This window comes from Hemibagrus wyckioides, linkage group LG04 (genome assembly GCF_019097595.1).
Source record: "Hemibagrus wyckioides isolate EC202008001 linkage group LG04, SWU_Hwy_1.0, whole genome shotgun sequence".
NCBI classification, from domain to species: Eukaryota; Metazoa; Chordata; class Actinopteri; order Siluriformes; family Bagridae; genus Hemibagrus; species Hemibagrus wyckioides.
The window spans coordinates 22,514,882-22,540,026 of record NC_080713.1 but is presented as its reverse complement, the minus strand read 5'-3'; the positions used below and the strand labels follow the sequence as shown (position 1 = coordinate 22,540,026).

The following is a 25,145-nucleotide window of genomic DNA, read 5'->3' as shown; positions in this document are numbered from 1 at the left end:
AACCTTTGAAAAGCCACCCTTTTATCAACCACACTGCTTCTCCTGAGGAAAACGAGGACAGGTGAGCGAGTGTGAGTGAGAGCTAGTGTGCGGTTAGAAAAGGTGTGAGTTTTTGGGTGGAACCTGTGAATTGACTTGCTCAGTTCTCTGTGGTTTTCTAATGGACCCTGTGAAGGTTTTGATAAAAACAGCAGGACTGCAATTTCTCAGGTTTTCAGTCAGTCCATTCTGGTCCAGTCTCAGGCGCCATATGAGAGCTGAACAAGGAGTTGAGTCCAAATATTAGATGACATTTAGAGTCAGAAAGTTTGGAGAAATAACTAAAAAAAAAAAAAAGGATATACACATTCTTTGAAAAAAAAAAATGGTTCAAAACTGTAGTAAATAATGACACAATTGACACAAAGCCGAATAATGACACACTTTTAGTGCAAATCGGAATTTTATTATCAAAACCCAAATCAGGAAACCAAACATTTCATTTCAACACAAAGCTATGGCTTTCAGTTCACTTCAAGCACAATATGAAATAATATGAATATTCATTCAATACTATTAATTATTTCAATGGGATCAAAAATGAAAAAGATCAGCAAAGGCACTCCATCCTCCTCTGCTACAATCAATTTATCCTGTCTAAAGAGGTCTTACCTTACCTCCTAAACGTCCATACATACAGTATATATTGAAGCATTCAGTGGGCGGAGTTAATAATCCTAATAAGTATAGTGGGGTCCAAAAGTTTGAGACCTCCTGAAAAAAATGCTTCTATTTTCTGACTTAATACAATATATTTGATTATGGATTATAGTATCAGAAGTGAATGTGCCTCAATGGAAGGTTTAAATCCTCTACTTCTAGGTCAAAAACACACCGAACTAGAAATAGAGCAGAATATTGAAGCTATTCACGTTTCCAGAATTCTTAAACTTTCTGTTTCTTGTCAGTTTTTGTTGTAAACAAAAATCCCACATTTTCAGTGTGGTCTCATACTTTTGGACTGTATGTTTAGACCAGCTCCAGACCCTTAAGAGCTGGATTCAAGCACAGTTTAAAAGATTTTCCTGCTTGAATAGTCCTAAATGAATCAGTTGTTCAGCAAGAAACACTCCAAACTCTGCTGGACTGCAGCTCATCAGGACCGATATCATGGAATCCTGATTTAAATCCATCAAAGTGCCAAAGCTGACAGGTTAATTACTCCAACATAGAGCGCGCCAATTTATAACGTACACAATCATATCTCCTGAAGATCACTTTGACTATTTAATTAAGAGAGGTGTAATTACAGTGGATTTATTTCCATTTGTTTAGTTGATTTGGACCGTCTGGATTTCATGACTATACCTTCACAGAATATCACATTCAAACACAGCCAGTATGTTTTACATGGATGCAAATATTTCAAATATTACCTAATTGTTCCTGAATTCCAGCATTTGTGTGCACCAGACAGTACCATATACCTTCTAATAAAGTCCCAAATCCTAAATGGTATTATATCATTATTACAAAAGGAGACACACAACCCAACAGACAGGCAGATTGCACGGCGACATGATAATGACATCAAACAGAACCACAGTCTCACAGGCTCTGCTTTTCTGTTCTTCTGGCTCAAATCCCCACGGCTCTTTTCTCCAAAGCTCTTCCACTGTCTGGCTTAGTGCCACTGCATGCGTACATGTTCCCAAGTGAAGAGCGGCTTCAAAGTCTCTATCCATCCGTCCACCCATCCACCATGTCTCTTTTGCTCTTCCTCCTCCCTCTATCCCCACACCCATTTCTCCGGCTGGGAGGATTTCAGCTGGACGGCCTCGGAGCTCTGCTCGTTGCCCTAGAAACAGCGACATGCAGTTTACATGGTGGAACAAATGTAGCCAGGCGCACGGAGCTGGACCCTGGCCCGGGAGGTCAGCTCGTTTCCAAATGCACGGCCCTTATCCTGCCCAAGGACGAGGCAGCATCACCGCACGTTACCTAGACAACCAGCGCACACATTCAACTGTATTCATGTGGCTGCGGACAGGAAAAGAAAGGAAGGAATCTACCACCAACGGAGTCCGAGCCCAGCAACATGCCTACACAGCTCAAGGGCATCATTACTCAATACCAAGCTCTTTTGTTTGCTGAAAATCCCAGTGCTCTCAAGACAGGCTTTTTATTACGAGGTCCACTTTAACATCCTTCACTTATTTTTCCACAAATTATGGAGATCAACATGGTGCATGTTAAGCATTCACATCATCTGTTCAAATCACCTAGTGAATATTTACCACTATGATTAGCAGAACTTATGTGGTTACGTTTACTAAATTCCACTGATTTACTTGTTTAATCAACTTTAATTAACATTTTTGCGGTCTGAAAAGGTCTCTGTCTGCTAACGCAGATTTAATTGTGTTCACACAGGGAGACTTCTTCATCTTCAGCTTCATTCTGTGCTCTATATTCTCGTATTTCATTAAGCAACAATACCACTTCCAAAGGGGGGAAAAAAAGTCCTTCCTAGCTCACTCTCAGTCTGTCTGTATTTCTGTCTCTCTCTCTCGCTAATTGGCTGCAAACACGACGTGGCACACTGCATCTTTCCCTGCAGCTCAACATAGTCTTTTAATCTTAAAGAAGCCCCTCAGTGATTACTTCAGCAGGCTTCAGTTAAACATCAAGGCACATACTCACACAGCTGCGCACACACACACACACACGCACAGATTTTGCTATTGCTGTGAGCATTAAAAAGGAGAGGGACCCAGACATCAAGAGAGGCAGAGGGAAGAAGTCTGTCTCAGGTTCATCCAAGGTCTCTGTCTTTCTAAAAAGCATGCATTTCTTGTGTTCAGACATTTTTACTCCACAGATAAGCAAGGTTTAATTTTGAGGCAACACATATACGCATTAACTACACCACCCTAACAAATTACCTCTACCTTCCCCAGTAGTCCACACTGAAGAGGGAGACTCAATACGCAGCATGATAAATTAAAACTTAAGATTTCCTTTAAACCTCTGTATACCACGGCGCTGTTGAATTCTCAAATCTGATTGGGTGTTAGGTTGTGATTAATTTTCGATAACAGCAGCTCTGACAGTAGCCTCAGGTGTAATTCAAATTACAGGTTTATATTAATGCGCTGGCTTGTTTCTCTGGTCACAACGTATTCACAGGGACTTGTATGGGGGACATTCTACATCATCTAAGTCTAATAATAGACTCATTCGAAATGTGCTAATATTAAACCTAGTGCCTAAGCTGCTCCTAAAGAAAATGAATCAACACCTTCTGACCAAACCGAATCAAGAATTCAGCAGCACTGTGTCACTAATGCATGATGTCCACACTGAGAGCTGTATTCTTAATAGCACAGAACATACTGAAAGAATGATACACAGTTCATCATTTCTACCACATGGTATAGTGTATACCTTGCTAGCGATGGCCTTCAGTTTGCCCAGTAAAGAGGGCTTGGTGTAAACAACATCATCCTCCACCTCCTCTGCCTCGCCCTCCATGATGGCACAGCTGTCTGCTGCTGGTAACTCACACTCCTTATTGGCTGACATCACCAACTTGGAATACTTGAACTCCAGCCTAGACAAGGAACAAGCAACAAAATGGGAATCAAACAGGTCACTAAAAATTTCTTAACATAACATCAGCTAGGGTTAGGGAAAAATGGAGGGAGAGGACTTTGCCTTCACTGACTATTTGTTGCATTGTCGCTATACGTCAAGTCTGAAATGTGAATTGGATTGTGAATTGTGTAAAGTGTCACAACCCAATGTGCATATAAGAAGCCTAGTTATTACGATCAGTTTGCCATCAAAGATGGGTGTGCATATTCACACACTGAAGGATTAGAAAGGTGAAAAAGTTTGAATATAACCACAAACTAGATTACTACCCATCCATTTTCTGTACTGATTATCTTACACAGGGTCATGGAGAGCCTTTAGCATACACCAGGGCACTCAGGGCACAAGGCTCTCAACACCCTGGACAGGGTACCAACCCTTTTGCAGGACACAGTTGCACACAATATTAGATATATGCAACATGTCTGAGAAGAACAGTGAGAACATGTAAACTCTGCACACACATTTGAACCCCCAACCCCAAAGGTACAAGGAAAACATGCTGCCACTTAGTCATGTTCCTCAAGAGGATCACTGAGAGGAGAAAACAAGTCAGGTATGATAGATAGATAGATAGATAGATAGATAGATAGATAGATAGATAGATAGATAGATAGATAGATAGATAGATAGAAGCACTGATAGATAGATAGATAGATAGATAGATAGATAGATAGATAGATAGATAGATAGATAGATAGATAGATAGATAGAAGCACTGATAGATAGATAGATAGATAGATAGATAGATAGATAGATAGATAGATAGATAGATAGATAGATAGATAGATAGATAGAAGCACTGATAGATAGATAGATAGATAGATAGATAGATAGATAGATAGATAGATAGATAGATAGATAGATAGATAGATAGATAGATAATATTATAGAAGCACTGATAGATAGATAGATAGATAGATAGATAGATAGATAGATAGATAGATAGATAGATAGATAGATAGATAGATAGATAGACGGTGAGCAACTTTGTGACTTTCATCGAGATCAAATTGTGCAATGTGAGCAGTCAGTGGACGTTCTAATTCTCCGTAAAGTATAAGCCCAGTGTCCTAAAAAAGCTGAGTGGATGATTAAGATCATACGGCTGAAGGTCTTACTTTTTGTTCTTCTTCCAAAAGTGGCATGTGAGAGTGACAAGGAGAGCGGCACTGAACGCACCCACTACAGCTCCCACCTTCAGCCAGAAATCGATCATCTGACATGGCTTGCTCCTCTTTGCTGGCAGAGATACTCCTCCTGTGCAGAGTCGTGGCTCTGTCCACACATACAGAGTGTCCTGAAAAGAGAAACATGCAAGCTGGTGGTTTTCAGCATTAAGAGGTGAAGTGATCACTGGCAACAGGAAGTAGGCGGGACAAGCCATGCAAACAAATTGCGTGGTGTTTAACTTAAATGAAAAGTGAAGCAATATGGTGATTAAAGCATTGAGTGATACACTTCTCATCATTTTGCTGTGTAACATTATTTATGTAATTGGATCAGTCCCAGCTTCTTGAAGTGTTGGGCCTGAATTGTTTGATATAACAGAACTGTGCCGCCGATAGTTAGTAGTAACTGAGAAGTTACAGTTTTTGGCTCATTCTGATGCACTACATGGATGCAATTTATACACAGCATTTCCCTGTAGATTGTTTTTTTATTTTGAGATGGAATACATCTTCCATATCATCCAAAACAGGCAAGGCTTGTGTGCAGTAAGAACGCCTACTGGTAACTAAAGTAGAACAACTTGAGGATCATTGTCTTTGTCCAGAATGCATCCATTATTATGCTTAAGGAACTGTCTCTTTTTTCATCAGGTGTATCTTGACATTTTGACATCCAGGAGTCTTAACTGCATGTGTGGTGAAACATTACATTCATGGATGTTTCTTACTACTCCTAGAGATTTAACATGAAAACTGTCACAGGCTAAATAAAGAGCACCTGCAGTCCTCCCTTGCAGGCTCCTTCGATCTGGTGGTAGTCTTCTTCAGTGCAATGTGGGCAGGCACTTGAACTCTCCCATAGGAAGTGAAAGGTGCAGCCATCACAGGTCCCTGCAGGACACTCTCTGAAAAACAACACACACACAGTAACACAGCTCTGCTACTCGATTACACAGAAGCTGACGGCTCAGTGCTGTCAACTGACTGACCATGAAGTACAGTACACACACCAATAATCAAGAATTTAATTAAACTTTGGAATAAATAATTCAACTCTGAATTGTTTTCAGAAGACTCCCAAGTGGTGAAATTGTAAGTGTTTGCCCTAATAGTGGCGACAATGAACGCCACAGGCATTGGAGCTGACAGTCCAAGATAGTATAATTCGTCCTGCTTTCTGGTTTGAAAAAACCATCCTTCTTCATCTGTCAATCAGAGCAAGACTAGGAAATCATTGACGTCCATGTGTACAGAAGAGGGCAGTTGGTACATTAAGCTGCTCTGGTGTTGTATTAGTGTGGTGGAAACATGTTAGATTTCACATTGTGCATTAGCGGTTACTCAACCTGGGGGACTATGACTAACCTAGGAGAAAGCTGGTGGTGTAAAAATGATTCACAATCATAAAAGATCATGGAAAAAGAAAACAATCATCAAAAACATCCTAAAGCTTAAGACAGTGGCAGTGGTTCAAAGACACTCGGTCAAGTGGTTCTGAAGACTGTTTCTGGAATACTGGGCACAAAATGGTAACGGGACACCAGTCCATTGCAGGAAATGCACACATGGATGGGACACCAGTCCATCGCAGGAAATGCACACATATACATTCATGATTTTAAGAGGTGGATGAAAACTATGAGGAAAAACACTACTCTGACAACAAGTTAAGCTCAGGATCAACCCGGGAATCCTAGCGCTGGCAACGTTACCTGCTGCGCCACCATGTTACCCTTGAAAATGAAGGCAAATCATATTTAAACACAAACACCACAAACTGTAGTGTAGAGACTTTAACTGTAGAGTCAGGGTAATATTACAAAAGTAGGAAAGTATCCCAAGAACCGTGTTGTGTTGCCCGTGGAGCCAAGACACAAGCTTTATTCTAGTTCGAGTGTTCTTTATGATATATGATCCAATATAAGAAGTGTCTTATTGGGACTTCATAATGCAAGCCAAATGTTTAAAGAAAGAATGAACCTCATAGTTCCATAAGGGCAGGCTGGTTGCAGACAAAGCAGAAATATCACTGCGGTTCCCTCGCCACAGCGGCTTCAACTACAGAGCAAGATTAATGTTCATTTAAAGCTTGTACTGTAAAGACTCGGCACATAGAGCATATAAAGTTAGTATACCTGGGTGCAGATATTTCTCCTTTAGACGACTTCTCAGGGTTACAGCGTAGCGTGAGCACTGTATTTCGCCCGTTTTGGCAAGAAGATGTCGTCTGTGGAGATCTGCACAAGTTAGCACAACACTAAATCTAGTGCATTATATAAAGAACAGTATGGCTAAAGAAACAGAATGGCTCCCACATAGATTTTATATAATGCTAATAAAAAGGGAAAGAAGTTAGCTGTTTCTATCACTTGTGCTGATACCGATAGAAGTAGTTGATATCTGGGACTCTCTTGGATGAAGTGGGAAAGAGTTCTAGTCTAGCGTTTACTCCATTCAGTGATTTCTCCACTGTGGCTCCTGGAAAACAGTTTCAAAGAAAGTGAAATTTTACTGTGAAACATATACTTAAACACAGCAAGGATAATAAAAGGTGACAGGAAGCAAGCGCTCAGTGAATCCCCGTTGTGGCTTAGATTAATGTGGATATTTATTTTACAGGATACAGAAAGATTATTTGAAAAGAAGCTATCAATTAAAACTGTGCAGTGCTGAGGTACGCTGAACAATGGCATGCTTACTGAAAGAATAAGTGTTTATATGACCATATGGTTGGATTAAACAGCCACTGAATTGTAGCGTTTGCTCTGGGCCACACTGTATCTGGTCTCATTAGCAACAATGATGAAACCACCTACAGCGTGGTAACAGAGCAAGAGCCACAACAACTGCCTCACACTTAACACAGACAAAAATATAGTTTGTTGTGGATTTTAGGAAACACGGAGGAGTTAGCATTATTAGCATAAAAAAAAAAAGATTTAAAAAAAAAAAAGATTTTTAAAAAGAAGAAGACTATGCATTTAGCCATATGGTCTGCCAAGTAAACATACAGTCATATCTTCCAAATTTAATTCTAAGATTAGTTTTTGGACCATCGAAGATGAGACGGCACAAACAGAATTGGTGCACTGACTGCTACAGTCTTCATTATAGTGTCTGTATTACTTTTCTAATAGAAAAATAATGTAAAATCCTGTCATCAACATACCGAGAAATGTGTCTGCCAGACTGATCGACTGTGAGGCAAGACCCGTCCTGAAGCCCCGCCCATCCGAGGGAATGATGGTTGATTGACAGATAAAGGTTTCTACGTAGTTGCCCTCACCACTGTGAGGATCTTTATCAGAGAGGTCTGTAACATTATCTCTACAGATCGCTGGCCTGTGACCCTGGAAGGAACAGAAATCAAACAAAAATGAAAATATCTGACTTTACATAATCCCAGGGCAGACCTGTGTGTGAGTGTATACCTTTGTCCCACACAGGCTGATGTTGAATAGATGGTAGTACTTGGTGCCCTTGGAAGTGAAGCTAGGGCCGTTCATGACTGAGCCGGTGGAGCCCATGGGACTGAAATCATACTGCAGAGTTCGGTTGAGCTCCTTGTGTGTGAACGAACAGTCACTGTAGCACAAGCTGTGCTCCTAAGAACAAACAGAATGCATTTCATAGCCAGTCCTACACAATACATTACACTTTCACAAGCAAGGCAATCACTGTCTACAGACTGCCTTATTTAAATTCCATTAAATAGTCCTTCACTTGTTTCACTCTGCTGGCCACGCATCAAGCAGCACAAACTCCGCGACTACCAACCAAATCAATAAAAAGCATAGTTGAAATTTATAAATAGGACCCAATCAAATCATACACATCTACAAGATCCCATTGTTCTGCTGCGGGGCTCCAGCATGAAACATCTGGAGTGGTTTGATCTATTTTTGGTCTGCACTCCTCTCTGCTGGAATCAGCTACTACAACATTAGCACACTGATAAATAAAAATAACAACAGCTTTCCAATTTGCTCTTATGAAGGGATAATCTCTACTGCTTTCTTAATTGAAATTACCCAAATGACAATACCATAAGAGAAATAAATAAAGTGATTATCGATACCACATTGGGGTTTGAGGAATTTTAGTGTAGTGTGGGAGCCAAAAAAAAACTTTGAATGATGTTGGATCATTTATCATAGTATTCAAGTAATCAAGCATGCAAGTACTCGCTGTCTGAAGAGCTGTGTTACTCGAACACTGACACTGTCTGGTTCTTTTGGCACTTTCTTCCCTGATCTCAGCTCAGAGGTAGCGGCAACAACACGAGTCAGACTTCTTCTCTGAATCCTAGTGAGCCAAAGTTCTATCATCTTATGCGTGAAATATTTATGATAAAGTAACAACAACTACATTTATAATTCATGCCATAAACAATCAAAAAGTTAAAGCAAGAATTTTGCAAGTCTAACATCTGAGTGGTTGTGTGGAATGAACAGCTGGTGTTAAATCTTTAGTTCAGGTTCAGTAGGAAACAATGCCTCTGCAGGGATCTCTCAGAACATAAACTTGCTACTGTATATTTTGATGCATGGGACTCTGCTGGGATTTTTCCAGGTATCCTTGCCTATCCAAGATAGACAAAACACTAAGCACCTTATGCATAGACTGCACTCTAAGATTTATACACTCTTAACTGAAATGGAAAATGTGGGAAACCACAATATTAGTCAAGGACGTCCTTTAGTCATTAACCCTCCCGCATTACAAAAATGAAAACATCACATACTTTCCAATGTGTTCCAACCAATCAGATCAATGCCTCTTGGAACTTCCAGATTTTCACAGGAACAAACATAGAGGATGATGATTCAACTAAACATGGACCTTCTTACAGTATATGATGTCAAATTTGTGTTTTCAGTGTTTCCCCCAGCCCACACTACAAGACGTTGAGTCATAAACACTGGATATCAGTGAGATCAGCAAGCTGATTTTACTCTTGCATGGCTAGAAGCTTTGACTGTACCTTGTTGCTGTGGCCACCTGGTCCACAGGACTGGCATGCGTCTTGGCCGTAGATGTGATGGCCTGAGAGGAAGGTGTTGGGTGGGCATTCCTGGCACTGATTAGTCTCCTCGTCTATATAATATCCAGCAGGACATGGCACACAGGCCGAGCCTGGCTGCTGAGACTCGATAGCACAAGCCCTGCATGCCCAGGCTACACCGTCCAGAGCGTTCGTTACGGTAATTGAATAGATCTTCACCATGTCGTTGATATACTGACGCCCCTAAGAGAGACAGGAAACGTTCATTTATTAGGTTTCAATGCAAATATACTGTTGCCCAGATGTAATTATCATGTTAACATCAATGCAAAATTCAAAAGATGTGCTGTTTAAGGGGTAATCGGCTACTGTTTCTGTGTGTTAGTTTACACAGAAATTTAAATTTAGTTCAATTAGGATGCTTCTCTCTGGGAAAAAGGTTTCATGGATATTACAGGGATGATGAATACGGTTAATTAATGAATGAATTGTGCCATATTTATATCTTTAATGTTGGCCTCAATCCAAAACATACATCTTAGCATGGCGTGAACTATCAGACAGTGACACTGGACGTAATACTTCTCCTCGTTCGAGCTGATATCACACAAGAAAAATGGGCTTAAGTCTAAGGTCAGAATCACACACTGCCGAGACACGGCTTTGGTGTTACGGATAAATCTGTAGCTACTGTATGTGTGAGGTTTGAATACCAATGAGGGCAATTTCAGATTTAAATCCTCACTGTGTGCTTAACTAAACCCAAGTATATATACGTATATATATATATATATATATGGAAGTCTGAGTGCGTACACATACATCTTTAGCTTGGTTAGTGCGTTGAAAAGCCCATGTGTAAGACACAGATGCATTCTTAGTCATGATGTGAGTGTAGGACTGCTTCTCCTTACTGCCTTCCCACGATTCCACCACATTTGTGCTCCGTCTGCCTGTGTCCTGCGAAAACAACACATATGCAAACGAGCTTCCTTAGACCGAAAACTAACCCAAACTAAAGTTGGAACAAAACATGGCAAGGATGATGTAAGTGCTGATAAAAGTGTGACTTCCACATGGACCACACACACACACACACTCACCATCATGAAGTAAAGCTGACAGTCAGCTGAACATATGGTTTCAAACACGAACGTGATGCGTCCAAACTCAGATCCACTTGTTCCACTAACTGATGTCGGTAACCTAAGCCACGTAACAAGAAAACTTTTAACAACTGCAGCCTTTTCATAACAGGACTGTACGTAAATCCTGAGACTACAAGCTAGTGAAAAAGATTTTTGCTTGTTTGCTTTTAAAAGCTAATGTTTTGAAAGTAGTTTTTTATAAGTATTTCTGTTTTCACTTAGCCTATTAGGGGCAACATATTCATAGAAAAGTTCAATATTTTTCACCCAAATATTTCTATCTTCAAAGTAAATGATGATATAGACCTATTTCTGTTCTCTGAGATGCAACAAGTGCTTGTTTATAATATTAGAAGGTGTTATCTTCAACCAATAAGATTATCCCATCAGAGGGAGAAACAGAGATCTCACACTGAAAACCAAAAGCACCCTGACTTATTTTATATCAGATTTGATCAGTGATCATGTAATGAATTTGTTTATACTGAATGAAAATGTCCGATAAGTCTGTTTCCACTGTGTCGGGAGAGAGGAACAGCAGTGTACTGGTAAGCTGTTTTCGGACACTGGGAATGTTTTGCAGTTACTTTGTAAAATGGCAAGGTGAGTTTTTATCTTATGAACTTAAAGAGAGAGAAAAATAAAGCTACTAACGTTCGCAGCCGTTATGACACAAGTCATAAAAGGACATTTTATATAATATCTTGCAAATGTCCGATGACAAACGATGTAACTATAAACGAATAAAATGTATCATGTACTCTCGGGAAAACTGCTGTAGTATAATAGGCATCAACACTGCAGGGTGGTAACAATAATGCTGCTTTGCTTCAGATCAAATCACTGTTGATTATTTTTCTTAGACCCGTGCGGTGTCATGTTTTATTCCTTACTCATCATTAGAGACAGAACTCGGAATATTGGCAGATATCGAGTGGACGCTGTCATTCTCACTTTCAATGCTCACTTCTGTTTCCAAGTTGTACAAACATTTTTGCAGACAGTTTGTGTCCTGTGCTCATGCTCACAATCTGTGTTGATGCCAGTCAACATTATGGCCATTTATTGTGTTAAATACAAGACTTAAAATGTGGCAAATGTAACCAGAGCTACAAGTTTCAATTTGCCTTTGTGTCTAAACTCTGGATTCAGGGTTAAAAATACATTAAAATGTAAAAATATGAGAATCGTTTCGAAATGAATTGGATTCTTTTGCATGCAATTCAACGATTAGGACCATGTATGCCACCACTTACGCTAGTGTAAAGTATGCTTTTGTAATTTCAAGCTGTATTTTGTGTTTGGAAAACCTGGACTGAGCTGTCTCTTCTTTCCATTTCTATTTACAGATGCATTCATGTTATTGTGGTGGTGATGGTGGTGGTTGGTTATTTGGTAAAAACCCAATATATATATATATATACTATTTAAAAAATAGCCCACTCTTTAGTAGGTAGATATGTTACATCACTGTATATTCTCATGATTTTAGACACTGGAAAACTTTACCAGATCATTATAGAGAGCTGGTTTGTCTCACCTGAATCCAGGCACTTTAAGGTTTAGGATGAGGTAATCATTATCTGAACCTCCAGCTCCAGAACGAATATGATCACCTGCTACCTCCCAGCCTAACACACACACACACACACACATCAGTACACACACACATCAGTACACACACAAATCAGTAAAGTATGGACTGCATAAAAAGTGTATGAAATGCAATTCATATGCATGCAAGCAAAGCAGCTGAGGAAAAAAATAAAAATAAAAAAGAGGACAATTCTTTCTGGGGCTCATTTAGCCTAAAACAGCTGCCCCTGGTGCAACAGTGCCATCTGTCTGTTACTGACAGCTTCTGCATCTCTATGCCACATAAGCTGTTCTATACAGTTTCATGCTCTCTCTCTCTCTCTCTCACCATTCATGCTGTCACACTTGGTGTTGGCCACATTGAAGCAGGACGACTTCATGCCAGAGGGCAGTGTGTTCCACCACTTATACTCATATCCCAGGGCCGGCTCTGTGCCTGCAGGACAAGGCTGGCACGCTAGAGGGTGACACAAAATTCAAAACACACAGCACATCAGCACTAGCTTTCTATTCATGAACAACCAACAGATATATTTATTCAATTCTTCCCTATATTTTATGAAAGCCCTCACATATAGAAACATGGATATAACACAACCAATCTGCCTGAATGATGGCATCAACTGAAAGACATTTATAATAAATTCTGGGAATCACCTTTAAGGCCTTCCGAGTAGGTTCCTTGTGGGCAAGGAGAGCATGTAGCAGTGTTGTTGTTATAATAGCCAGGGTTGCAAGGTGGGCATGGCTCGCGTTTACCAGAAGGGGGCAGTGTTACAGCATCAGGAGCGTCCTCTAGACAGATCTTAGGCTCGATCCATTTATACACAACCTGTGTCTGATACACACAGACAGAGAGAACACAGTTAATACACTGAATCCATCAGTGTTGCAAATAAAACATTGTATTACATGCATTACCTTGCCATCTTTATCACAAACACTGTGGATCTGGAAGTAGTCTTTCTCCGAGCATGCCGGTCTGGGCTTACACTCTGTAGATCCCTCCACTGGTCCATATAGGATAAAGAGACAAAAACATACAAACCATTGTACACTATATTGCCAAAAGTATTCGCTCACCCATCCAAATAATCAGAATCAGGTGTTCCAATCACTTCCATGGCCACAGGTGTATAAAATCAAGCACCTAGGCATGCAGACTGTTTTTACAAACATTTGTGAAAGAATGGGTCGCTCTCAGGAGCTCAGTGAATTCCAGCGTGGAACTGTGATAGGATGCCACCTGTGCAACAAATCCAGTCGTGAAATTTCCTCGCTCCTAAATATTCCACAGTCAACTGTCAGCTGTATTATAAGAACGTGGAAGTGTTTGGGAACGACAGCAACTCAGCCACGAAGTGGTAGGCCACGTAAACTGACGGAGCGGGGTCAGCGGATGCTGAGGCGCATAGTGCGAAGAGGTCGCCAACTTTCTGCAGAGTCAATCGCTACAGACCTCCAAACTTCATGTGGCCTTCAGATTAGCTCAAGAACAGTGCGCAGAGAGCTTCATGGAATGGGTTTCCATGGCCAAGCAGCTGCATCCAAGCCATACATCACCAAGTGCAATGCAAAGCGTCAGATGCAGTGGTGTAAAGCACGCCGCCACTGGACTCTAGAGCAGTGGAGACGCGTTCTCTGGAGTGACGAATCGCGCTTCTCCATCTGGCAATCTGATGGACGAGTCTGGGTTTGGCGGTTGCCAGGAGAACGGTACTTGTCTGACTGCATTGTGCCAAGTGTAAAGTTTGATGGAGGGGGGATTATGGTGTGGGGTTGTTTTTCAGGAGTTGGGTTTGGCCCCTTAGTTCCAGTGAAAGGAACACTGAATGCTTCATAGAGTCCTGACCTCAACCCGATAGAACACCTTTGGGATGAATTAGAGCGGAGACTGAGAGCCAGGCCTTCTCGTCCAACATCAGTGTGTGACCTCACAAATGCGCTTCTGGAAGAATGGTCAAAAATTCCCATAAACACACTCCTAAACCTTGTGGACAGCCTTCCCAGAAGAGTTGAAGCTGTTATAGCTGCAAAGGGTGGACCGACGTCATATTGAACCCTATGGATTAGGAATGGGATGTCACTTAAGTTCATATGCGAGTCAAGGCAGGTGAGCGAATACTTTTGGCAATATAGTGTATATTATGCTGTATTATTCTGTAACATACTGCTACGATGAACAGTCACAAATATAGTGGTGCACTAATCACTAATCACTGAGATTTCTCAGAGAGAAGCTCACACTGCTTGTTTTATTAGATCATGCTATTTTGCATGAATGTGGCATCAGAATTGACATATAGATAGATCACTACAGATAAATTAGTGCATTAATTCCAAATTAACATTTTCTTTTGTTTTTTTCGGTTTTGCTTTGTTTTTTGAGAACGATAGCTCACTTTATTAATCTCCGAGTGGAATTCACAGTAATGGATCTATTGACAACAAGGCGAAATGCATAATTATTCATACTATTAGCATTATCATAATCATTTAATGTGTGTATCCGGAGTCTTTGTTAAGAGAACTGGTCATGAAGCATCACCCAGGCACCCTGAATGGTACATCAGCCCATTTTTAGGAGGTGGAAAGAAACTGGAGAAACCCAGATGAAAATCTATAACGGCATTAGGAAAACACAGGGAGAAACTCGGTATAGACAGTAACTCAAATGCAGGATTAAGCCAACAACCCATGCTGTACCACTGCACTACTGAAAAATTGCACTTATTGCAAAATTTGTAGCAATTGGGCATTTGTGGCTCAGTGCTAGGTTTCTCACCTACCATGCAGAAGGCCCGGGTTCGCTTCCCAGCCAATGACCAAATCCCAGCCGCTGGATGCAGTGCTGGTCCCAAGCCCAGATAAAATGGGAGGGTTGTATCAGGTTGTACCTGTGCCAAGTTGTTGTATGGACCAGTTGGTCCGCTGTGGTGACCCCTCATGCACAAGGTAGCAGCCGAAAGATTTGCAACAATTCTGATATTCAGCAACCTATATCATATTTCTCTGCATATTGTACAGTATATTTCATCTATACTGTGTAGCACTACTTGCAATCCCACATCATTTAAATTTGCTTTTCTTTAAACATTCAGCATTATTAGAGTATGTTATTTAGTTATTTTGCAAGTTTTTTTTATAAGACTTGTTTGTTGTATATGACTTTTTTTCTGTTAAGCTCTATTTAACCATCCCTATAGGTGTCTGCTTAATTTCTGATCACCTGATATTATCATTCATTCACTATTGCATTATATATCCTGATCAGAGCCATAGTGGATCTGTAGCCTATTCTGGGAACTCCTGAGGTGAAAATAATAATACCTTTTATATGACACCAGTCCCTCATCGACCTTTGACCAGCTTTATTATTATTTATTAAATTTCATACTGGTTCATATATGTAGACCTAGTCCGAGACATTCAGTGTAACTATCAACCAAGCGTATTTTCAGCCTGTTGATCTGACTGAGCAGAATAAACATCACACTGTTCTCACTTAGAGAGGATCTAAACCTTAAACAAACTGTTACACCTCCATGGCAGCAATCAACATTTATAAGCATATAATACAGTATATATTACAGCGGTGATGTACGTACATGCATAGTGTGTGTCTGTGTCGCAGGGAGTGCAGGAGCTGGCTCCCCTGCCTGAGTATGTGTTTCTGGGGCATGGTTTACACGAGGCTGAGCCAGGAGCGTTACTGAACGTGCCCGGCTTACAGGGCAAGCACTCCGACATGTATGCCACACCTGAGGAGAGTGGAATAGAGGAATATAGAATAGAAATGACATTACAGAGGATAAAAACTACATTAGAGTCAACTAAGCTATTTAAATGAGATCAATATTTCCTTTCAAAAGCACTGCACCTTCTATGTGGATGTTCTTTAGCAGCACTGGTTTGACTACTTTAGCTCCCACGGTGACTCCTGTGGTTCTCCAATACAGCACGTTTGTACCGGATTTCAAACTGACCTGCATGGGTGAAAATGGCCCTGCTTTAAACATACACACAGTCACCGACCACAGAACAGATTTTTACAGGATTTTACATTCCGTAAGAAATACTTCAGAGGCAAATGCAAATCAAGTCAGCATGTGTAGGCATGTGAATACTTATGCACCGTGTGTTTGGCCCACTCTCCATTGTTTGTCAGCTTCATCCATTTCTTAGCAGAAGTCTTGTCCATTTCCTGGCACTGGTCATTCTGAATCTGTTACAGTAACCGGTATAATAAACTTACACACATATTCAATTTCTTTTTAGATCATTTAAAGAAGCTCCGCCACCTTCTGTCACGGTTCATAAGTTGTTTGAAACTGATGTGCTACTTACAAAAAATTCGAAGAAGATGTTGTTATCCACATACTGATAGTCAAAGGAGACAGAGCCGGGCTTCTTGAGATGAACAGCATAGACAAGAGAGACACTACACTCGTCTCGGTTAGACTCCACGTAACTACCACGGGCCATCCATGAGGAGCTGAATAGAAAACAGGACACGGTACACACACAGAAAAATAATAAAGTTATATGAAAACAATGCAGAACAAGCAGAGCTCAATTCCTCTGCTGCCAAGAAGTCTAACCCTTCTTGTTATTAATTTGTATTGCTCAAATATCATTAAAGTATATTTCACATAGAAAAGAAACTATTGAACACTTGGCCTTACTGTGATCATAACTGCTGTTTGGATCGAATCCAATTACTTCCATATAAATCTTACAAATATTCAAGCCCACATGCTTGATTTATTGCCCTAACGAGAACCTCAGACAAACACACAAACACTGGAAGCTTAATATCTCAAATGATTTTACCCTTTTAGACTTTTATGTATAAAAGATCAGAAACTGGAGGAGTTCAAATTCAGCTTTGTGGTATATTAACAATGAAGTGGGTCACATTTCTGCAATAATGTGAAACCTAGTTATGTCCCTGACTCCAAACTGAATTTTAGATGAAACTAAACTAAATTCTAAATGAAATCTGAATGCAATATAAACAATTTTACTTCTTATAACTGTGCAGTGAAAAAACCAACATGCCTCTTACCCGTTACAGCTCGGCCCCTCGTGTCTGTTTGCAGCGTTATCGAGAGATGTCACCAGGCTGCTGAATCCAGGGGGAATGTCTTCCCACTCATCGAAGCGGATGCCACTGCCGAGAGAGAAGGACCCGGCTGCACACTGAGTGCACTCTTGTGAAGACATCTCCAAAAACTCGCCAGCTTCACAAGAGAATGCTGCCAAAGACACCTTTAATCACTCGCAAGTTAGTACAATATCACTAAGCATACTCTGTGAAGACATTTTAAGAGCACTGTGATTGGCCCACTCATGCAAACACATATACATATAATTGCTCTCTAAATGTATACAGCTAGGTATGTGTGTAACAGCAGGTATTGTGGTGTGGTGACAATCACCTTGTGAACTTGCACATTCACTTTCCTAGGAACTCACACCATTGTTGTATATTGCAAAATGTGTAATAAACGGTGCTCTAAGACAACCTTCTCACAAGGAACCCCATTGTGCACAGACCACAGTTATTGACCCACACATTCTATTTCACAACTTCCACGTAAACTGCCTTACATATAACATATACCACAATGTCATGAGGAACACTCATGGAAAAGGTGTTCAGACATGATCACTGCACTGTTTCCAGTGAGAGAGCTACTGTTAACCTTGTAGAACATGGAAAAGGCATACAGTGATGTCCAGTTAACAGAAATCACGGGCTTTCTGAAGCAGCATGCTTCTAACTAATACCCATGAGGAGGAGATGATCCTCCTAGAGTGACAAGTCACAGTAAAGCCTGGGCATCCAGCCCATCTTTAGACCCATGTGATGATGTCTACCACCCAGTGGCCAGTCAGTGTTTAGACAAGGAAGCCACTTTCTTCAACTGCAGATGGACAGTTCATCTGATAATCTGATATGTGCTCTCTGGTATAAACAGTAGAGTTGAGTGCATACTAGGCAATGCTGGAGTACAGCAAGATCCTCAGTAGATTAACAAAATGAGTCGTATGAGCTTAGGCAGAAATTAATTCATCACCAAAGCTTGTGTCCTATTTACAGAAATATTTTGAGCAAAATACTGGTTGCAATACAATTATCAAGGGCATCCCAGATTTCAAAAGATCAAGCTAAGCATGGCTAGAGTACTGTATAATCGGAAACCTGGTTCACTACATGTTTAAGGAAACAATAACAGACCATTAACCGGTCTCTGTAGGGTGGGCAAAAATATATCACTTCAGAGAAAGAAAAAAAAAAAGAAACAATGGTTAAATAACATCCAAGAGAGTCCAAGAGGAAATTCCTTTCAGCAGATAAGGGTGAGAAATGTATTAGCAAAAGCACCCTGCTGTTGAAGTGTTGGAGTGTTCATGTTGTTGTCATGATTTCTGTGAATAATCAAGCCCTTCTTGGGTGTTGGCCAACAAACAGTGAATAAAATCTTTCCAAAATATGAGCCTTCTATCTGTCACTACTTCCTACGCATACAGACACACACATGGACCTACTGCAGTCAGTGCCCTGCACAGGGTCTGGCAGTCCCATGCACTCGCCTGGCCTCTGAGGAATGGCCACTCTCCATCTGGAGCCACTGCTGTCACACTCTGTGTACTCAAAGTAGTAATCCCCCTGCAAACACACAAAACACACAAGCAATTTAACACTTACACACAGAAAAACTCTTTTATATATTCAAACACTAATAGTTACTCTGTTTTGGCCAAAGTGACCAGAGAAACAGAGGTTCTGTATCACTGGATGTGGACAATAGATGTGATGATAGACCAGTGACCATTGACCTTATGTGCTGCCAATGTAAACACTCAACTCAACAATAGCAAAAAAAAGTAATGGATGTGAGTCATATGCTGCGGTGCCACCACACCCTTTTCCCTACTCAAGTCCAACACCATGGCAAATAACACCACCTTAGAGCAATTAGGACACTACAGAAGTGAAAGACAGAGAGGAAGAAAGGCAAAATATTACAATAAGACAAAGACAGGAGAAAGGATGCATAATTACCATCAGAAATGAACTGTAAACCCGTTCCTAAAAGTATTACTTCTGTATTTTGTTAATAGATGTTATTAGCTTAATACATTAATAAACATTCATTCATTTTCAGGAAGTGCTTCATCCTGTTCAGAGACACAGTGGATCCGGAGCTTGTACTGGAAACACTTGAGAGTGAGGCAGGAATACAGTCTGGATGGAAAATTCCTTATTTCTTTATATACATACATTTTATATATTTTTATCCCATCATTTCACTCATATGACTCAAGGTCATAGGTTTTGTGGCTCAAGGTCATGTATGTAATGCCACCTTCAGTAAAAAGGCCATGGGATTGATTTGATTTTAGGCAGGGGTTAAGTTGATTTATGAGGTAGGGAGCTTTACTTCCTTCACGAGTGCCAGTAATGTGTGAGCAGTACAGCTCAATTTATGTTATTAGTTCTTAATATGGAAATGTGATTAAAACAAGGTTTAGCTAAATGAAGCCCTAAAGGTTTAATTAGACTTACTATAAAAGGTGGTCAGACGTTACGTCTCAGGGGATCCTGCACACACAAACGTTAACAACTAAGGGCAATTTAGCATAGCCAATTCACCTAGCTGTTTGTTTTTAGTAGGTGACTTAGATTAACCCAGAGAACCTGGAGAAAACACATGCAGACAAAGATACTCCAGACAGACAGTATCCCGACCTCAGGTTCAAGGCCAGAGACCCTGGAGCTTTGAGGTGGCAATGCAACCCAGCATTCTATCCATAAACAATCAAAATAAGTACATATTATGGTTTTGACTATGGTTTATATGGTTTTAAATAAAAAATTCTTCATGCCAAACACTGGTACACCCCCTATATTTAACATCAGTGTAAGAGAGTATAACAACAATGCACTTTTCCTGTAAGGTCAAACAAGTTCACTGGCACTTGTAGAGGGATCTTGGGAGTTCCTTCATGAAGAATATTTTAAGGTTCTTCAGTACAGACCACAGGTTTTCAGGGACTGAATTTCAGGTTCTTGCAACCAAGTGGTGATTTGAGCGTTATATTTGGATATTAAATAATGTAATTTGTACTATAATAATTGTAATTGTGGGACTTTATCCTGGACTTGATGGCCATCCGAATCTGAGGTAATCATGTAAACCTGTTTTCATGTCTCTTATCTGCTGGAATATTTAAGACAGACTGAGACATGAGCCTTCATGTGTCGTGTACTTCACAGACTGGTAGTCGTATGAAGCACACATACTTTTGCAGAATAAATCACACAAAAACGACACACCAGTCTCTTCTGGTGCTGATTGAGGCAGAAGGAAGGAAAGTCTGCCATCAGGAGGAAACTGATAAACCCATAAAATTCCCTGCAAACCAACAGCAGGGCAGAGGACAGCTTTACCAACCTGCCTGGCACAGCACACAGAATACCAGGCTACAGGTCATCATATTAATATAAAAACAGTGACACTTATAGGAGAAAATCGTTAAATCTACAGAAAAACCTTATGCATTTGTCAGTTTGGTGCTCTGGATAAAACAAGCATTTTATCCAAAGGTTTCCCAATAAACTCGGTTCCATATAGAACCCTTAACTATCCAAATAACCCTCCTAAGTTTGTACATTGCACTGGAGCCAGCTTTTTAATGGACTGTAATCTACTTCAAATTCAGATGTAGGTGATAACACGATTATTCATCATATTATTCAATATCAACTTTCCCACCATTTCTAAACGTGATGAATGTGCATTCATGGTTGTTATCTCTGAACTGCAAGTGACATTAGGTTTCAGTCAAGACATGAGGGAATAATCTTCCCATGTACAGTATTAGCATTTCAGCAGATTAAACTCCCTGGATGCATAATAGCCAAAAAATCACATATTTCACAAGTCTTGAAAATGTTTGCCAAGTAACAGACGTTATTAAAAATATGCTCTTCAGGTATTATACTATCTAGTTCCTCTACCCCAACTCTGACCCTATCTCTGATGAAGACTTCCAGATCGTATTATAAAGAGGACTACAGAACTAGGCTCCATCCAGAACTACTGGATCCCTCAGTGAACCTGAGCCAAAAATACTCCGATTAAATGAATGTTTATGAAATTGCTACAACATTTATACTTTGATATCAGAGCTCAAAATAAACAGGTTTCCTAACCCTCTACTAATTTTATTCATATGTTTATTCATTATTACACTTAATGTCACTTCAGTGTTCAATGCTCGATTCTGATTTCTCAGATTTATTTATTTATTTATTTATTTATTTTATTTATTGTATATAACAGAACAAACCTTACAATAGTAGTTGTAAAATTTATATTAACGCACTTGTCTTAATACATTTTCGGGTCAGACACTGACACACTGACACAGTGTCTTTTATAGTGGACACTCCACTTTTTTTTTTTTTTAGCTTTGTTGTGAAGAGTCTTCAGGCGTTTGTAATAGTCAGAGGTGTTTATGTTTTCCAGCATGGGACCGTTTTCACTATGGAGGGCTTTAACATGGCTTTAGCATTCTTTTTCATTGTGGAAGTTTCTAGAAAGAGAGAAAAACAAAAGGCTTGTGTAGAAAAGGTAACCTAAGTCATAACAGGAACTAGCTTGTTTTCTGGACTTTTAATAACATTAAACTTAAAATGTACGGTGTGTCATTTGTTAACAAATAAAAATAAAATGTTAGCAGTGATAAATTGCTCGGTGTGAGATGAATAATACTTCTGTGGACATGCTGTAATTAAAAAATAAGCAACTTTATGTTATGTTGGCATTGCCAAAGTGGATGCCCTGTCATATTTTATTCCTTAATTGTCTGTTCTGTAATCCTACATTAAGCTGAGAATACACTGGCACAGGATTTGAAGACACTGCATAATTCTTTGTATTCCCCATAACTGATTTTCACTGAAATATTCACCGATCAGGCATAACATTATGAGCACTGAGAGGTGAGGTGAATAACACTGATGATCTCCTCATCATGGCACCTGTTAGTGGGTGGGATATATTAGGCAGCAAGTGAACATTTTGTCCTCAAAGTTGATGTGTTAGAAGCAGGAAAAATGGACAAGTGTGGGGTGTGCAGCTCTTGTGGGGTGTTCCCGGTCTGCAGTGGTCAGTATCTATCAAAAGTGGTCCAAGGAAGGAACAGTGGTGAACCGGCAACTGGGTCATGGGTAGCCAAGGCTCACTGATGCACGTGGGGAGAGAAGGCTGGCCCGTGTGATCCGATCCAACAGATGAGCTACTGTTGCTCAAATTGCTGAAGAAGTTAATGCTGGTTCTGATAGAAAGGTGTCAGAATACACAGTGCATGACGGGTCAGGGCTGTTTTGGCAGCAAAAGGGGGACCAACATGATATTACACAGGTTGTTGTGCCTGATCGGTGTATGTTTGTGTACTGAGATGGTCACTGAAACTGCTTTGGCAAATCAAACATTTTTGACTTAATCTACTTTGGATTAGTGTCCTGCTATGTAAAGTTTGTGATGACCTGCGTATACAGTGATCTGACACCCGATGAGTGTCTGATAGTATGCATCTGAATGAAGTTATTGGACTATGGAAGCAAAACAGAGCTATAAGCGAGTGCCATGGGGATTAGGTACATCAATATGTCTGTTTTACGGTAAATTGAGCCGAATACATTTTTCATTTGATATTAAAAATAGAATCCATTTGCAAGCACATATCCAGTAGATGAACTGTAGAAGCAATGCTTACTACATTTGCAGACTTGTGCATTTAAATTATATATATATATATATATATATATATATATATATATATATTGCTTTGAAAAACATATGACTACTTAAGTTTTTTAAAACAATTCATCTCCATATGGTTTTTATGCACTTTTCTCACCAGTGGTGTTACTGCTTTCCCAGAACGCCAGCTGTATTATCATTAACATAGATCAATGCAATAGACTGCTGGACTAATGCTTTATCACGCCACTCAATAAGTAAACAGCAGTCTGCTGACTCATTTATAAAGACAATGAACTAGACACATGCTCATTTTCATTAATGTTCAGTTCTTTCTCTTTGCTAATTACTTGAGTCTCTGTTCATTCTGTTCAGGAGCAAACACCCAAGGATGCATTCAGATTTACAGAGAGCTGTTTGAGAGAAACTATTTTTGGCTCACCTATCATCAAGTACTTGAGATGAAAACGCAGGCATGACCCAAGTGTTGAAAATCAGCACTTACTGCAATGGAAATGGTCTCATCCATTAGCATAATATTACAGATAGCACTTCCAGCCCAGAATTTAAAGCAGCATGGACAGAATTTTCCTCATATATGGGATACATTAAAAAATAAATAAATAAAAATAAATTAAAAAAAAATTATATATATATATATATATATATATATATATATATATATATTTTTTTTTAAATTACATTTTTTATGTTTTTTAAAATATATAAAACAAAATAAAAATCTGTACATAGTTACAAATATGCACTTTATTCATAACAGTTACTCATAAGAGTCATCCTATATTCATACCATTATTTTTTATCAGTAACTGTACTGTTTTCTATGTTGCATTTTCTTTTTTTTTTAATTGTTTTTGTTATTAATTTTTATGTTATTAATTTTTCTACTTTTTTCCACTGGTCAGTTGTACAGCTATTTGCTACTCTACTTTTTCTCTTATTGTAATTGGCTCTTTTGTTAGTTTTTATCTTATTCTATTTCATTTTTATTTTACTGTATAGTATTCTATTTTATTTTATTTTTTTAAAACCCTTTCTTAAAATCCCTTTCTTTATACATATTTATAGCCCTTTTAAAGTCACTCTTCCCAGAAAACTTCTCCATGTCATTTTTTAATTCTGATTGTGTGGAACTTCTTCCGGTCACTAATCCCTGTGAATTAGCCATTACTAAAACAAGCACAACCTATAGGCTACTAGAACAGAGTTGTGCAGTTCTAGCAAATAAAGCAACACCTTCTTATTAAATGTGGTATGAAATTTGTTTTTATTATTATTATTATTATTATTATTATTATTATTATTATTCATAAACAGTTTATAGGCACCTCAATGGTTCACTTTGCACTATTTTTCTATGGAGGTGACATCTCTATAGGATTTTAGGAGCACATTAAAAAAATATACATTAATTAGAAAATCCATTAGAATTGATAGACAGAATAAACACAGCAGTTTTATGTGTTCATGGAAATAACATCAGTAAGCTGTAGAAAGCCTTCAGAAGCATATGATCATGTAGAACAAAATAGATCAGCACCACACACACACACACACACACACACACACAGTGTTGGTGTATTCTCACCTCCACACACTGAGGCAGGTTATGCGCAGATCTCACAGTGCCTACAACGATGAGACACATCCACGACAAACACCACATAAACACCATTTGTTTCCTTGGATTTTCCCTAGACCGGCTGAGAAACATTAAGCCTACCATTCAGGGATAAGTAGCTATCAGCGGGAAGGGAGAGAGAGAGAGAAAGAGAGAGAGAGAGAG

The 25,145-nt window shown here is 39.5% G+C and overlaps 1 protein-coding gene across 1 annotated transcript; it reads right to left on the bottom strand.

The window, feature by feature from the left end:
* Positions 1-454: 454 nt before the first annotated feature.
* Positions 455-25,121, bottom strand: elapor2a (endosome-lysosome associated apoptosis and autophagy regulator family member 2a). Its single transcript, XM_058388346.1, has 22 exons — positions 24,948-25,121; positions 19,113-19,233; positions 17,626-17,815; positions 16,905-17,052; positions 16,693-16,782; positions 16,438-16,543; positions 16,166-16,318; positions 13,479-13,567; positions 13,215-13,395; positions 12,886-13,014; positions 12,502-12,592; positions 10,917-11,019; positions 10,636-10,773; positions 9,793-10,056; positions 8,240-8,413; positions 7,978-8,158; positions 7,190-7,286; positions 6,944-7,045; positions 5,587-5,713; positions 4,758-4,936; positions 3,427-3,592; positions 455-1,837 (listed from the first exon to the last, which is right to left on the bottom strand). Exons 1-22 carry the CDS (start codon positions 25,083-25,085, stop codon positions 1,769-1,771), a joined length of 3,036 nt encoding a protein of 1,011 aa, XP_058244329.1. The 5' UTR covers positions 25,086-25,121; the 3' UTR covers positions 455-1,768.
* Between the last annotated feature and the right edge of the window lie 24 nt (positions 25,122-25,145).

Bases quoted from the DNA above. Each gene is read 5' to 3' on its own strand.
- elapor2a (XM_058388346.1), bottom strand. From the start codon at position 25,085: ATGGTAGGCTTAATGTTTCTCAGCCGGTCTAGGGAAAATCCAAGGAAA. The intron at 8,414-9,792 runs GTACAGTCAAAG...GTTTGTTCTTAG, and splicing joins CAGGTGGCCACAGCAACAAG to GAGCACAGCTTGTGCTACAG. The intron at 7,287-7,977 runs GTATGTTGATGA...ACTGTTTTCCAG, and splicing joins TCTGGCAGACACATTTCTCG to GAGCCACAGTGGAGAAATCA.